This window comes from Bufo bufo, chromosome 7 (assembly GCF_905171765.1).
Source record: "Bufo bufo chromosome 7, aBufBuf1.1, whole genome shotgun sequence".
Classification (NCBI taxonomy): domain Eukaryota; kingdom Metazoa; phylum Chordata; class Amphibia; order Anura; family Bufonidae; genus Bufo; species Bufo bufo.
This window is the reverse complement of record NC_053395.1, coordinates 103,507,486-103,525,080: the sequence shown is the minus strand read 5'-3', so window position 1 is coordinate 103,525,080 and position 17,595 is coordinate 103,507,486. Positions and strand designations below refer to the sequence as shown.

At 40.4% G+C, this 17,595-nt stretch overlaps 1 protein-coding gene across 2 annotated transcripts in view; it reads right to left on the bottom strand.

Annotated features, from left to right (window-relative positions):
• Positions 1 to 526: 526 nt before the first annotated feature.
• HSPD1 (heat shock protein family D (Hsp60) member 1) overlaps positions 527 to 17,595 on the bottom strand; it is a 160,638-nt gene continuing 143,569 nt past the window's right edge. For both annotated transcript variants that reach the window (XM_040439679.1, XM_040439678.1), the window contains exons 10-12: positions 15,182 to 15,356; positions 13,742 to 13,920; positions 527 to 954 (exon numbers count right to left, since the gene is read on the bottom strand). In XM_040439679.1, the coding sequence (XP_040295613.1) occupies positions 805 to 954; positions 13,742 to 13,920; positions 15,182 to 15,356 (504 nt within the window). In that variant the 3' untranslated portion in view covers positions 527 to 804. The remainder of the gene's footprint in view (positions 955 to 13,741; positions 13,921 to 15,181; positions 15,357 to 17,595) is intronic.

The window sequence follows — 17,595 nt, the reverse complement described above, 5'->3', positions numbered from 1 at the left end:
GGCAGCTCCTGCACCCGCCCGCTGTACATGTTCGGCACTGGTTCTTAAGTCACATCCACCAGTGCCGTACATGTACAGAGCGGGTCCTCTATGGGTTAATGTTGATGTGCATCACATAAATGAGCTTGTGTAACAATATTAAAAATTTTCTCCTTTTACCATAAGAGTATAATTTAGTGGAAAAAAAAAAGACAAAAACAATTTACATTTATAGAACAAAAGTTTATGCAGTAATGATATAGGTTTACAACACACATTAAAAGATTTTAATTCAAACAGCCATTCATTGTACAGAAGCAGATTTTATTTGGCTATAAATACAAATATTCACTTGACTATAATAGGGGTGGGGGCGTAGTTCCAGCGGCAGCACGGTGAGAGGCAGCCGGACTAAAAGTACGACATGCAGTACTTTTAGTCCGGCTGCCTCTCGCCGGGTGCTGCCATCGGAACTCTGCCCCCGCCCCCATTATAGTCAATGGGGACGGAGCGGCAGTCCGGGGGCACACGTGAACTAGCGGCAGGATGGAACCGACAGGCTGTTCACCCGCCGTTACAGCCTGCCGGACTCCCCTGCTGCTAGTGTGAAACTAGCCTTACCTATGTAAATTTAGAGAAAAAAAAATATATAAAAAAAATAATCGTACAAGCACCTATATCTAAGGAATGTACAAAGAGGTTTTGAAAAACATAAAATTATGTAAAGAGCATGAATAACAATGAGACACTTGCAAAATTCGATACACATTTTCAAGTCAGACTTCACTGATCTTGTACCAACTATATAATATTCCAAATCGACTTTTAGAACATTCCTCCTCCCATGCCACCCATGCCTCCCATACCACCCATTCCAACATCTTTCTCTTCTTTTGGAATTTCCGTAACGACAGCTTCTGCTGTTGTCAACAATGATGCTACACCAGCAGCATCCATTAAAGCAGTTCTTACAACCTAAAAGGAAAAATAAACTAAAATAAATGAATGAACTCTTAAAGGGGTTATCCCAATAGTTTCTTAAAAAAATAAAAATATCTGTAGTAATGCACAGTTATTTTAACTACATAAAGAACAAAAATGCTGCTGTACAGTTCAATTTCCACCTTTTTCTTTTTAGGCCTCATGTATCCGTTTTGCACTGCACAAATTGCAGATCTGCAAAATACTAATGCGGTCCGTGTGCCGTCCGCATTTTACTTGCAAACACATTGTTTTTATGATCTGTGTGCTTTCCGTTTCTGTACGTCCGTTCCACACAAGTACAGAACATATCCTATACTTGACTGCAAAATGCGGACAGTGGACCGATTGAAGTCATTAAATCAACAAAAAATGTGCAAAGCATCTATATTTTGGTGATCTATGATTTGCAGACCGCAAAACCGATACAAACATGTGCATGAGGCCTAACATTATCTGGAGGTTTTCCCACTTTCATTTCTGTGGCAAACAGCAGCTTGTAACACCAATCAAGCACTACATCGCCCAGCTGCAATCAGCCATTAACCACTTCCTCTCTTGCATAGAAAATAGTTCCTCACATACAGCCCCAAAGATGCATATGATATGCGTTGCTCCAACAATTTCCTGCTCCATTGTCTAGAAAGATAGAAATAAGTTTATATGAAGTAGAAATGAATTGTGTCTAGTCTAGGCAGATTCACTAAGATCACCAGAATTTTGGATGCAGAAGAAACTGCAGAGGACTTCCAGAGAAAATGCAATGTACATAAAAAAAATTAAAAAAAATCTATATTTTTGTCACATATGTGTGGATAATTCCTTTTAAATGCCATATTCATTGCAAAGTAATACCTTTTGTGGGATAAATAAAACAAATCTCCTTTTGGGTGATTTTACAGTTTGCAGAAGCTCCCCCCCACCAAAAAAAATAAATAAATAGGTTTTTGCAATCAGAAGTGGATCCAGCAGAAAGAAAAAGTACCAATCTTTTATATTTCTCATTCCTTTTAAATACTCTTTTTAAAAAGTCGCAGTTTATATGAAGTTATGTGCAAAATAATAGCAGTTTAACATCACTAATGTGTTTAACTACTGTTTTTGTTAGAAAAGATAATACAACATGGGAACAAATTAATGACTAGGTGTAGCTGAGTAATGGGCAAATAACCGAATCAACAGTCATGACATGCACACTACTACTTGTGTGTAACTGACATTTAATAAAGGGTGGGGGGTGGGTTCAAATTAATAGCAGTGTGGAGTTCAATTAGTGAGGTCATTCATTCTGTTTAGAAACTGGTGTCAATTATGGCCCTTATTTAAAGGAGGGCAGCAAATTTACCTGCTGGTTTTAGCTCTTGCTTGGTGAGTAAAATGGGTCGTTCCAAACATTGTAAAGAAAAAGTAAGAACTTTGATCAAGAAGTTGATTGGAGAGGGGAACACAGAAGTGCAGAAAATAATTGGCTGCTCAGCTAAAATGATTTTCAATGCTTGAAAATGGCAAAGAAGCATCCAAAGATAAGCTACATAGAAATCAAAGATCTTCAGTTACCTATGAGTAGAAACATAGAACATAGAATGTGTCGGCAGATAAGAACCATTTGGCCCATCTAGTCTTCCCAATATACTGAATACTATGGATAGCCCCTGGCCCTATCTTATATGAAGGATGGCCTTATGCCTATCCCATGCATGCTTAAACTCCTTCACTGTATTTGCAGCTACCACTTCTGCAGGAAGGCTATTCCATGCATCCACTACTCTCTCAGTAAAGTAAAACTTCCTGATATTACTTTTAAACCTTTGACCCTCTAATTTAAAACTATGTCCTCTTGTAGCAGTTTTTCTTCTTTTAAATATAATCTCCTCTTTTACCTTGTTGATTCCCTTTATGTATTTAAAAGTTTATATCATATCTCCTCTGTCTCGTCTTTCTTCCAAGCTATACATGTTAAAGGGAACCTGTCACCGGGATTTTGTGTATAGAGCTGAGGACATGGGTTGCTAGATGGCCGCTAGCACATCCGCAATACCCAGTCCCTATAGCTCTGTGTGCTTTTATTGTGTCAAAAAACCGATTTGATACATATGCAAATGAACCTGAGATGAGTGAGAGCTTGAAAATATGACTCTTCTCTGGTCACACAAGTAAGATATGACTCTTTTAGGTTAATTTGCATATGTATCACATCGTTTTTTTTACACAATAAAAGCACACAGAGCTATGGGGACTGGATATTGCGGATGTGCTAGCGGCCATCTAGCAGCCCATGTCCTCAGCTCTATACCCAAAATCCAGGTGACAGGTTCCCTTTAAGGTCCTTTAATCTTTCCTGGTAAGTTTTATCCTGCAATCCATGTACTAGTTTAGTAGCCCTTCTCTGAGATCTCTCCAAAGTATCAATATCCTTCTGGAGATATGGTCTCCAGTACTGAGCACAATACTCCAAATGGAGGTCTCACTAGTGCTCTGTAGAGCGGCATGAGCACCTCCCTCTTTCTACTGGTAATGCCTCTCCCTATACACCCAAGCATTCGGCTAGCATTTCCTGCTGCTCTATGACATTGTCTGCCTACCTTTAAGTCTTCTGAAATAATGATCCCTAAATCCCTTTCCTCAGATACTGAGGTTAGGACTGTATCACTGATTTTATATTCTGCTCTTGGGTTTTTACGCCCCAGGTGCATGATCTTGCACTTATCAACATTAAATTTTAGTTGCCAGATTTTTGACCATTCCTCTAGTTTTCCCAAATCCTTTTTTATTTGGTGTATCCCTCCAGGAACATCAACCCTGTTACAAATCTTTGTCATCAGCAAAAAGACACACCTTACCATCGAGGCCTTCTGCAATTTCGCTGATAAAGATATTAAACAATATGGGTCCCAGAACAGATCCCTGAGGTACCCCACTGGTAACAAGACCTTGGTCTGAATATACTCCATTAACTACAACCCTCTGTTGCCTGTCCCTCAGCCACTGCCTAATCCATTCAACAATATTGGAGTCCAAGCCCAAAGACTGCAATTTATTGATAAGCCTTCTATGTGGGACAGTATCAAAAGCCTTATTGAAGTCTAGATAAGCGATGTCTACTGCACCTCCTCCATCTATTTTAGTCTAACAATGTAGAGAAGCTACACCAGCAACCTACTGGAGCCCAGTCTTTCAGTTACCAACTGAAAACCAAGTAAATTCATAAAAAAACAATCAGACTGGCTCACAGTATTTTTGCATTTATTAAAATTTATTTACCCAATAAAATATTATACATATCCCAATTGCATATCAACATAAATACATAGGTACTTTTAATGCAGAGCTCACGCATATACCTAAATAACGGGAGTACTCCAAATGTGACCTCTTACTTTGCTATATGGTGTCCGTCTGCTACGTGTTATAGTTAGATCAAATGTTCGAATGGTTGTCTGTTAATTTGCCGGTGATCTGAACATAAGTTGTTCAAAAGATGTTCAGTTTTGGTCGCTGGTAAGTGGTCTCAGCATCCGAATATTACTTAATGTTACATTTAGACCCCCTTCAACTGGTGTTGGTTTCCTACCTCCTGGCTCCGCATTAGAAGTACCTATGTATTTATGCTGATATGTTGATATGCAATTGGGATATGTATAATATTTTATTGGGTAAATAAATTTTAATAAATGCAAAAATACTGTGAGCCAGTCTGATTGTTTTTTTTTAAATTATTTTAGTCACCCAATCAAAAAAATCTATAAGATTAGTTTGACATGATCTCCCTGAAGTAAACCAATGCTGTTTTTCATCTTTCAATTCATGGGATTTTAGATGTTTCACAATCCTCTCCTTAAGTATGGTTTCCATTAATTTCCCCACAATTGATGTCAGGCTTACTGGCCTATAGCTGCCCGATTCCTCCCTACTACCTTTCTTGTGAATGGGCACAACATTTGCTAATTTCCAATCTTCTGGGACGACTCCTGTTGCCAGTGATTGGTTAAATAAATCTGTTAATTGTTTTGCTAATTCACCGCTGAGCTCTTTTAATAGCTTTGGGTGTATCCCATCAGGCCCCTGTGACTTATTTGTATTAATTTTAGACAGCTGACTAAGAACCTCTTCCTCTGTAAAGACACATGCATCAAAAGATTCATTAGTCTTCTTTCCTAACTGAGGTCCTTTTCCTTCATTTTCCTTTGTAAAAACTGAGCAGAAGTATTCATTGAGGCAGTCAGCTAGTTCTTTATCTTCTTCCATATACCTTCCTTCTTTTGTTTTTAATTTGGTAATTCCTTGTTTTTATTTATGTATCTGAAGAATGCCTTATCGCCTTTTTTCCCTGACTGAGCTAATTTCTCTTCTGCCTGTGCTTTAGAAGCTCTTATAGCTTGTTTGGCCTCTCTCTGCCTAATCTTATAAATTTGCCTTTCATCCTCGTTTTTTATAATTTCTAAATGCTATCTTTTTGTTTTTTATGATTTTGGCCACTGCTGCTGAGTACCACAGTGGTCTCTTCCTTTTTTTGCTTTTACTGACAAGCCTAATGCAATTTACTGTTGCCTTCAATAGTGCCACTTTTAAGTAGTCCCATTTCTCCTGGACTCCAATGAAACTGTTCCAATCTGATAAGGGCTCGTATACCACTAATCTAATTTTAGAAAAGTCTGTTTTTCTAAAATCTAAAACTTTTATTTTTGTGTGGTGTGACTCAGTCACTGTACTTATAGTAAACCACACTGACTGGTGATCACTAGATTCTAAGCTTTCCCCTACAGTAATATCATATACCAAATTCCCATTTGTGAATACTAAATCTAAAATTGCCTCCTTCCGGGTTGGCTCCTCAACTACTTGCTGTAGAGATAATCCCAGTAGGCAATTTAGAATATCTGTACTCCTGGCAGAACTAGCTATTTTGGTTTTCCAGTTCACATCTGGAAGATTGAAGTCTCCCATAATGATAACTTCCCCCTTCAATGTCATTTCAGCTATTTCCTCAACTAGTAGATCATCTAATTCTTTGACTTGGCTAGGTGGTCTATATCACACCTACACGAGTTACCTTATGATTATCAAGCTGCAAGGTAACCCAAACTGACTCTAAATTGTTCTAGCTAACGTATCAAATTAGGGCTCTTTCACACTTGCGGCAGGACGGATCCGACATGCTGTTCACCATGTCGGATCCGTCCTGCCGCTATTTTGCAGTGCCGCCGCTCCGTCCCCATTGACTATAATGGGGACGGGGTCGGCGCCCCGGCGCAGCACGGCGGAAGCCGCCGGACTAAAAAGTCCTGCATGTCCGACTTTTTAGTCTGGCGGCTTTTGCCGTGCACCGCCGGAGCTCCACCCCGTCCCCATTATAGTCAATGGGGACGGAGCGGCGGCACGGCAAAATAGCGGCAGGACGGATCCGACGTGGTGAACAGCATGTCGGATCCGTCCTGCCGCAACTGTGAAAGAGCCCTAAGATTTTATGCTATCTTTCACATACAGGGCCACCCCTCCCCCTTCTCTTGCCTTCTCTGTCTTTCCTGTATAGAGAGAACCCTGGTATTGGCCTCCAGAGGACTGGATCGGGCCCGATGTACTACAGTGACTGCACCAGGGCCCGCTGTGAGTTGTCTCCAGGCCCCCCTCCCTCCCCGCACTGTGACTGATGTATCGCCGGCCACACTGTGCAGCATAGCGGCCGGCGATACATCCGTGTCAGCCCTGTAAAAAAAAGTCAACCATCGTTTTATAAGACGCACTGTCATTGTCCCCCCTCTTTTGGGGGGGAAAAAGTGCGTCTTATAAAGCGAAAAATACGGTATTTTTTTTTTTTGCATTCACACACACCTTCACATAATTTTTTGGCCTATATGTGGGCCTGTATGTACATATTCCTACATATATTTATTCATATACGTGATTAGGGTGGGAAACCTGTCTAGCCGAATCTTTTTTAGGACCCTGGGAATTAATTGAAAAAGGGGGAAGGCTTAAGCTAGTTGAAAATCCCATTTTTGGGACCGTGCATCTACCCCTATGTTTCCGTCGAACGGATTCAGAGAAAAAATGTTTTTTAGTTTTGTGTTTGAGGCTGAAGCAAAAAGATCTACTTGTGGGGTTCCCCACAATTTTGTGATTTGGAGAAAGACTTTTCTTTCTAGGCTCCATTCTGTTTTTAAGGAGGTTCTGCTTAAAAAGTCTGCTTCTATGTTTAGGGATCCTTTTAGATTGATTGATAGGGATCTTAAATGAATCTCTGCCCAGGAGAATATTTTTTCTGTTAGTTTGCCCAATGCTAAGCTTCTTGTCCCGCCTTGATGGTTCAGGTAAGCGACGACTGTTGTATTGTCCGTTCTTACCTGAACGTCTTTGTTTTGTACAAGGTGGGCAAACGCCTTTATCGCTTCCCAGACTGCCGCGAGTTCTTTTTGATTTGACGACAGATTTTTGAGTGCCAGACCACTCTCCTTGGGAATAGAGATGAGAACAATGCGCTCCCCATCCCCAAAGACTTGCGTCCGTGGTGATAACGACTAAGTGTTCGGGGTTCCAAGGAGCGACTGAAACACTGGTCCGGGAATTTGAATTATTTCCTCTAGAGACTCCGGGCTCCTGTTCCAACTCTCTAAAATCCATTGTTGCAGGATCCGGGTGTGGAACTGAGCCCATCTTACGGCCGGGATGCATGATGTCAGAGAGCCCAATAGTTTCATTGCTTCTCTGACCGTACATACAGGTTGATTTCGGAAATTTGTTACCTTTTCGCTTATCCCCATTACCTTCTGGTCTGTAAGAACTGTCTCTTGGTGGATCGTATCTAGACGAACCCCCAGGAAGGTTAGGTTCTGGAATGGGCAAGGATTTGACTTTTTCCAATTTATTAGCCACCCTGTATGGTACAGAGTTTGGCAAGTCAAAAACAGATTGTTTTTGAGATCTATCTCTGAATTGCCTACGATCAACAGGTCGTCTAAGTAAGGGAATATCAGGATATTTCGTCTTCTTAAGTGGGCCACTACCTCCAACATTACCTTGGTAAATACCCTTGGTGCGGAGGTAATTCCAAATGGGAGCACCTGAAACTGGAAATGACAATTTTTTTCCTAAGAAAACCGCTATGCGGAGGAACTTTTGGGATTCCTTGCAAATTGGGATATGGAAATAAGCGTCCTTTAGGTCGATTGATGCTAAAAAAATCTCCTTTTAGTAGGCTTATTATGGACCTTATTGTTTCCATTTTGAACCGGACTTGTTTTATTAATTTGTTTAATTTTTTTTAATTATTAGTCGCGATTTTCCATCTGGTTTTCTTACAAAAAAAACACGGTTGTATAATAACCTTTCCTCTGTTGAGAGAGGGGAACCGGGACAATGGCCTTTTGGGCCAACAAATCCCGAATCCCCCCTTCCAAATCTTTCTGTAACACAGCCGATCTTTGGATGGGGGTTATTCTGAATACAGTTGGGGGAGGAGGAAGGCGAAAGGTAATATTGTAACCTTTTGAAATGATGTTTAACACCCAGGGGTTTGTTGTGATATTTTCCCATTCCTTTGAAAATAACTTCAGTCTTCCTCCTACCTCTCTGGCGTCATTGTTTAGTGGAATCTGTATTTCTTGGGGTAAGTAAGAACCCTTTGTTACCACTTTTTTTTTTTCCCCTTTTGACCAAGGAGTGTTCCTATAGGTTCTCTTGGCCTGGAAAGAACTCCCTTTTTTATTTCTACGAAAGGGAAACTTCCTTTTATTTGTATCTTTGGGAAATGATTTTTTTGAGTCCGCGGCCTTCTCGAAGCTGGATTCAAGATCTTGGCCGAACAGTAGGTTCCCATGAAAGGGCAAACTACAAAGCCTTGTTTTTGAACCGGTATCACCGGACCAGGATTTTAACCAGAGAGCTCTCCTAGCAGCAACTGCTAGGCCCGAGGTCTTAGCGGCCATTCTGACTGACTCTGCCGTGGAGTCTGACAGGAAATCAACTGCTTTCACTAATAGGGGAAAGGAGTCTTTTAAAGTATCATAAAAGGCTCCTTATTTCAGGAGAATCTCTAACTGTAAGCCACTGTTTTAAAGACCTTGAAACAGATGTGGCCGCCAGATTAGGCTTGAATAGTGCTGTGCTGGCCTCCCAGATTTTTTTTTAAGGACCTGATCAGTTTTTTGTCCATGGGATCCCTTAAGGTCCCCATATCTTCAAATGGGAGAGCATTAGCCCCTTTCACTAGTTTGGATAAAGATACATCCACTTTGGGGCAAGTTGTTAATAGGGCCTCGTCTTCTTTACAGGATGGGAGGCGACGTTTCATAGTTTTTGGGACAAATCGTTTTTTATCTGGGGATTTCCATTCTCTTTTATTTAGTTCCATCATGTTTTTATGGACCGGAAATACCCTCTTTTTCCTTTGTTCTAGACCGCTATACATTTGGTCCTGGACAGACCTCTGCACTTTCTCGTCTGAGAGCCCCATAGTAGCCCTAATGGCTTTTACTAACTCCTTTGTGTCCTCAGAGGAAAAAAGGAAGTTTTTATACTCCGAATCAGACCCGGAAGAGATTCCGGAATCTTCATCCTCTGAATCAGACTCAGGCTCTGAGTCAGAGGATGGCACGGAGATGCTCAATTTAGGATCTCTGTGTTAAGAGCTAGATGTCCCAGGAGTAACGACCGGACTTTCTGCCATAGCAGATCTCATTTCTTCCCGTAGAACATCTCGTAGCTCCTCTCTAATTGACGGAACTAAGTCCTTCACCATATTAGAGGTACATTTTTTGCAAAGTTTTTTGTTATAATAGTCGGGCACAACACATTTTTTAGTTTTTGGACTAGCTTTTTTCTGAGCTATATCCTTATCACTCTGCATTCATACAGGGAGAGCCATAGAAGGGGAGAGAGAGAGATGAGAGGCACATACTGGGGTTAGCAAGGTAATACAACCAGCACTCACCCAACCCCCAGGACCTTACTTACAATAGAGGGTCCCTCAGAGGTTTCCATCTGGCCAGGTTGTTCAGACAAGTTGCAGCAACCTTATCTACAAAACCCCCCTTAAATACTCTCACCTGTAGACCTCAGATCAGTGGGCGACTTCCGCCATGATCAGCGTGCTGATTTGCTGCTCCGCCCCCACCGCGTGCGTTCCACAGAGCGGAAGTTCCGGTTGGAACGCACGTGAACCGCATAGGACTTCCGGTTGCGTTCCTTGCGAGAGCCAAAACTATCGGATCGCAATGCGGAGCTGTTGGACAGACCGGAGGGACTCCCTGAGTGTCCGGTCACACATGGACCTCCACGCCTGACACGCCATGCGGGAGGTAAGGAGCAGGGGTCCTGACAGTCTTTACAGCCCCACAATACCCAACTAGGGCACGGGTGCTGCCTGCTTCCCTCATGTGCTTAACCTCTTCAGGACACATGACGTACCGGTACGTCATGTGTTGTTCCGATCACTGCCGCCCGGCCGGCTGTGATCGGAACAAGGTGCCTGCTCAAATCATTGAGCAGGCACCTCGGCTAAATGCGCGGGGGGCCCCGTGCGATCGCAACAAACCGCAGGTCAATTTAGACCTGCGGTTTGCTGCGCTTTCAGCAGTTTCTGATCAGAAACTTTATATGCCTAAAATATTTTTTTCAACCCCCCCTGCACCCCTGAATGATTTTATGGTGGCGGGAAGTGCAGGGGGGGGGGGGGGGAGAGGGGGTTTGCGGGCGGTGCGGGAGGCAGAATCGCGATCCCCCGCCCGCCTCCCCTTGAATAATCATTGGTGGCCAGTGGATATACCAGGGTGTCAGCACATTGCTGACACCATGGTATAAACGGCTGACATCTGTGATGCGATGCCAGCCGTTTAACCCTTTCCATACCGCGGTCGGTACGGACCGCGGTATGGAAAAGCAGAGGTTAACAGTCGGGAGCTCCCTCCCTCTCCCATTGGGGGGCTGCTGTGCCTTTGCAGCCCCCAGACAGGATGGGGTGACAGAGGGAGGGAGCTCCCCTCCTTACCCAGTCTGCGCAGTTGTGGCCACAACTGAGCAGACGGGGAAGGTTCCCATGGCGACAGGACGCCTTCTCAGGCATCTTGCTGTCCATGGTGCTGAACAGATCTGTGCTAAAGGCATAGATCTGTTCAGACAAAGTAAGTAAAATACAGTACAAAACACTATATAGTGTACTGTACTGTATTATACTGACATCAGACCCACTGCATCTTCAAGAACCAAGTGGGTCTGGGTAAAAAAAAAAAATGTGAAAAAAAAGTGAAAAAAAAAAGTGAAAAAAAAAAGTAAAAATCAAAAAACACATTTATCACTGATTAAAAATGAAAAAAAAAATAAAATTTCCTACAAGTTTGGTATCGCCGGATCTCATCCCACAAAATGAGACCCTACTTAAGATAATCGCCCAAAAACTGAAAGAACTATGGCTCAAAAACGAACAGGAGACAAACTTTTTTTGTTTTAAAAAGTAAATCATTGTGTGGGACAGGAAGACACTGAGGAAGAGCTGGAGGAGGGTCTAATTTATACTTCCTGTCCCTACCTGGTTGGAGGCGGGTCATCTCTCATGGTATGCAGTCATGGAGGATGAAAGGGAAAATATGGTATTTCGAACAGCGTAACAGAAAAAAAATTATCAAAACGGCAAATTGTCATTTTTTTGTTGCGTCACTTGCCAAAAATAAAAAGTGATGGACCGCTGGCGGGAATAATAGCTGTAATTAAAAGGAGGTGATGGATCCTAAGTGGTGAGCTCTGCCCGGGGACATGGGCGAACATGGCGGCAGTGCAGCTGAAGTGGATTCAGGTGTGTTGGATAACTGCAGCCCAGCACAGACATGCAGTTTGATGTGTACTACAAGGTGTAACACCAAAAGAGAAAGAGGCTAGCACAAACGGCAATTAATATAATCTTTATTATAATCTCAAAAAAAGAGACAGAGAATCCGATAAAATACAATGAAAAACAATACAATGGTGGATGAAGGACACACAGGATACAAACGGACCACCACTAGGCAATGTGTACACCAATACTGGCAAGGTCAAAGAGATACTAAGTAATAAGTAAATAACCCAAAGTGGGCATATATAATACATGGACCCAGTCAGAGCCGTCAACACAATACTAAAACCAGATACAGTACATCAGTATAAAGTGCAAAGTACATGGTACAAGGATAATATAATGAACGGTTACTGAAAAAATAATGACAAATACCAGAGTGGTGATCCAGAGAGCCCCGACGCACGTTTTGCGTAAGCTTCCTCAAGGAAGCTTACGCGAAACGTGCGCCAGGGCTCTCTGGATCACCACTCTGGTATTTATGTCATTTTTTCTGTAACCGTTCATTATATTATCCATGTACTTTGCACTTTATACTGATGTACTGTATCTGGTTTTAGTATTGTGTTGACGGCTCTGACTGGGTCCATGTATTATATGCCCACTTTGGGTTATTTACTTATTACTTAGTATCTCTGTGACCTTGCCAGTATTGGTGTACACATTGCCTTGTGGTGTTCAGTTTTTATTTTGTGTGTTCTTCATCCACCATTGTATTGTTTTTCATTGTATTTTATCAGATTCTCTGTCTTTTTTGAGATTATAATAAAGATTATATTCATTGCCATTTGTGCTAGTCTCTTTCTCTTTTGGTGTTATACTTGGCGTGTAGGCTTAGCACGCGTACTCACGCTGTGAGTCATTTATTATTGGCGTCTATGTGTACTACAAGGTGACAGCGCAGCATGTTATATATAGATGTGTGTGATATAGGTAGTGCAGTGTGTGGTTTATGGATTTGCGTAATGTATGTACTGCAGTTTGTAGTGAGTACAGCAGGCTATTATAGCCAAGTGATAAAGTACAGGGAAGATGCACTATATTGCACTGTACTTTTATCACTTGGCTATAATAGCCTGTGGTGCATTCACTCGAGACCTTACTCAGGGGCTTATTTACCCTATGCTGGAGGGCGAGGAGTGATGTTATTTACATGGGACTTTATGTTGGAGGGGAGAGAAGTTATTTAGACTAGTAATGGGTCACATGCATAAATAACTCTTATAACATATCAACACCATTTATTTCTGCATTTAAGGCTTTTTGTCAGAATCTGTGACAGAGGCCCTGAATGTAGCCTCCAAAGCAGATGAACAAACCCTTATTATTTAGGCTTACGCATTATGCATTTGAATTACTGCAACTTTCATACTCCTCGGCTAAAAATACTTCTCAAAAACGAACAGGAGTACTTTTAATCTTCCAGAAACAATCATGTGCGGCCTCTGCTCACCCCAAATTGCATCAGTAAAATCTACAAATTGTAGAGCTCTCACACAGCTACATAAATGTAAATATAAAAATAGTTATGTGGGTCAGAATATGGCAATAAAAAAAAGAAATTTTTTTTTCCCCCCAGTATTCAAACATAAGAACAACTACACAAATATGGCATTGTTCTAATAGTACCGACATAAAACGAAGGTTATGGGTCAGTTTTACTGCATAGGAAACGCCATATACTGGCGATATGACCCCATTGTCTGAGATGGAAAGACCCCTTCAAGTTTTTTGCCGCATTTTCAACCTTTAGATTGTTTAGTTATTGGCACTGGTGATCTGTCCACAACCAGTTTATCATTAGGTTGTATTTTCGTTTTTTTAAATCAAGCGAGGCACAACTAAGTATGTATCGGCAACTGCATGTCAATTTTGCTTACTTATATCAATAAAAATGTTTTACAAAGCAAAACAAACTTCTTACTGCATAGAAAATAAACCTGTAAACACTCATTTTACCTTTGTGGGATCAATAATTCCCTTTTCTACCATGTTAACATATTCCCCAAGCATAGCATCATATCCAATTTCAGGATCACTCTGCAGAATTTTTTCCACCACCAATGAACCTTCTACGCCAGCATTCTTTGCAATTGTCATGGCAGGAATTTTCAATGTTCTTCTAACTATTTCAATTCCTTTAAAGAAAATAAAAATATATATTTTTAAAGATATATATATAGATATATATATATATATAGATATGTATATATATATACACACACATACACAAACATATATACATACACCTATACAGTCGTGGCCAAAAGTTTTGAGAATGACACAAATATTAGTTTTCACAAAGTTTGCTGCTAAACTGCTTTTAGATCTTTGTTTCAGTTGTTTCTGTGATGTAGTGAAATATAATTACACGCACTTCATACGTTTCAAAGGCTTTTATCGACAATTACATGACATTTACAGTACAGACCAAAAGTTTGGACACCTTCTCATTCAAAGAGTTTTCTTTATTTTCATGACTGAAAATTGTAGATTCACACTGAAGGCATCAAAACTATGAATTAACACATGTGGAATTATATACATAACAAACAAGTGTGAAACAACAGAAAATATGTCATTCTAGGTTCTTCAAAGTAGCCACCTTTTGCTTTGATTACTGCTTTGCACACTCTTGGCATTCTCTTGATGAGCTTCAAGAGGTAGTCCCCTGAAATGGTTTTCACTTCACAGGTGTGCCCTGTCAGGTTTAATAAGTGGGATTTCTTGCCTTATAAAATGGGGTTGGGACCATCAGTTGCATTGAGGAGAAGTCAGGTGGCTACACAGCTGATAGCTGCTTTTTTCTTGCCATAATACAAATTCTAACAGTCTATTCAGTAGGACTAAGTAAAGAAAAACGAGTGGCCATCATTACTTTAAGAAATGAAGGTCAGTCAGTCACCCGAAAAATTGGGAAAACTTTGAAAGTAAGGGCTATTTGACCATGAAGGAGAGTGATGGGTTGCTGCGCCAGATGACCTGGCCTCCACAGTCACCGGACCTGAACCCAATGGAGATGGTTTGGGGTGAGCTGGACCGCAGAGTGAAGGCAAAAGGGCCAACAAGTGCTAAGCATCTCTGGGAACTCCTTCAAGACTGTTGGAAGACCATTTCAGGGGACTACCTCTTGAAGCTCATCAAGAGAATGCCAAGAGTGTGCAAAGCAGTAATCAAAGCAAAAGGTGGCTACTTTGAAGAACCTAGAATATGACATATTTTCAGTTGTTTCACACTTGTTTGTTATGTATATAATTCCACATGTGTTAATTCATAGTTTTGATGCCTTCATAGTCATGAAAATAAAGAAAACTTTGAATGAGAAGGTGTCTCCAAACTTTTGGTCTGTACTGTACATACACACACACATAACCATACACATAATTAAACTGAAAATACCTATTTTCTGGTCTTCATTTGAAGGAGTCAAAGAATCCAGTGCTGGGATGCAACGTAATAAGGCACAACCACCTCCCAACACAATACCTTCTTCTACAGCAGCTCGGGTTGCGTTTAATGCATCAGTTACTCTGTCTTTTTTTTCATTAACCTCAACATCACTGGTTCCACCAACCTGTGGTACAAAAATGTGTATATAAAGCTAAAGAAATATGCAAAATATTATGGGGCATTTATTAAGACCCGCATTTAATAAGGCCCTGCGCTGGGGGTGGATCTAAAGTTATGTAAAGGCACCGGCCTCCACATAACTTTGGCAGGTCAACCACTGCTTCTAAAAGGTAAGACAGCTTCCTAGCTGGCTTACATTTACACAATTTTCTATGCCTAAAATAGGCATAGAAAATGGTAAATGGGACAGGCCTACTGGTCCATGCCGTACACCGACTTTTTTAGACCTGGTGTGAGCATGTAAAAGTCTCAGTTCCCAGCGCAAAGGATTTTTGCTCAGTAAACTGCGCCAGAAATACACCTAATTTAGGCACATTTCTGTTTAATAAATGACCACTATGACTTTAAACAACTATTAAAACTAGAATATGGCTAAAAGTAAAGAATAAATGCTTTCAAACAACCGGCTCTATGCAAAAAATTCAGGGAGCAGGATGAATTGTTTAACCCCTTAAGGACACTGCCATATTTCACCTTAAGAACCAGGCCATTTTTTGCAAATCTGACCAATGTCACTTTATGTGCTGATAACTTTAAAACGCTTTGACTTATCCAAGCCATTCTGAGATAGTTTTTTCGTCACATATTGTACTTCATGACACTGGTAAAATGGAGTAAAAAAAATTAATTTTTATTTATAAAAAAAAATACCAAATTTTTAAGTTTCAATTTCTCTACTTCTATAATACATAGTAACAGCTGCAAAAATAGTTATTACTTCACATTCCCCATATGTCTACTTCATGTTTGGATCATTTTGGGAATATTTTATTTTTTGGGGATGTTACAAGGCTTAGAAGTTTACAAGCAAATCTTGAAATTTTTCAGAAACCCTTAATGACCAGTTCAGGTCTGAAGTCACTTTGTGAGGCTTACATAATAGAAACCACCCAAAAATGAACCCATTTTAGAAACTACACCCCTCAAGGTATTCAAAACTGATTTTACTAACTTTGTTTACCCAGAATTTCCCATTAATTCTTGTGGAACACCTAGAGATACAATTTCAAAATTTCACTATTTTGGCAGTTTTTCATTTTAATATCTTTTTTCCCCAGTTACAAAGCAAGGGTTAACAGCAAAACAAAACTCATTATTTATGGCCCTGATTCTGTAGTTTACAGGAACACCCCCATATGTGGTCGTAAACTGCTGTACGGGCACACGGCAGGGCGCAGAAGGAAAGGAATGCCATCCGTTTTTGGGAAGGCAGATTTTGCTGGACTGGTTTTTTGACACCATGTCCCATTTAAAGCCCCCTGATGCACCCCTAGACTAGAAACTCCAAAAAGTGACCCCATTTTAGAAACTACGGGATAGGATGGCAGTTTTGTTGGTACTACTTTAGGGTACATATGATTTTTGGTTGCTCTATATTACACTTTTTGTGAGGCAAGGTAACAAGAAATAGCTGTTTTGGCACCGCTTTTTTTTTTGTCATTTACAACATTCATCTGACAGGTTAGATCATGTGGTATTTATTTATTATGTTTTACACAATGATTTCATTTTTTAAACAAAAAAAACAAATCATGTTTTAGCGTTTCCATAGTCTGAGAGCCATAGTTTTTTTTGTAGTTTTTGGGCGATTATCTTGGGTAAGGTATGATTTTTGCGGGATGAGATGACTGTTTGATTGGCACTATTTTGGGGTGCTTATGACTTTTTGATCATTTGCTAATACACTTTTTGTGATGTAAGGTGACAAAAAATAGCTTTTTTTTTTTTACAGTATTCACTTGAGGGGTTAGGTCATTTTTATAGAGCATGTTATTACGGACACGGCGATACCCAATATGTATCCTTTTATATTTGTGTAAGTTTTACACAGTATCATTTTTGAAACAAAAAATAAATATCATGTTTTAGTATCTCCATAGTCAGAGCCATAGTTTTTTCAGTTTTTGGGCGATTATCTTAGGTGTCATTTTCTGTGGGATGAGATGACTGTTTGGTTGGCACTATTTTGGGGTGCATATGACTTTTTGATCGCTTGCTATTACTTTTTGTGATGGCTTTTTTTTTTTTAAATGGTGTTCATCTGAGGGGTTAGGTGATGTGATATTTTTATAGAGCAGGTTAATACGGATGCGGCGATACCCAATATGTATACTTTTAATTTACTTACGTTTTACACAATAACAGCTTTTTAAAAAATAAAATAAAAAAAAAGCCATAGTTTA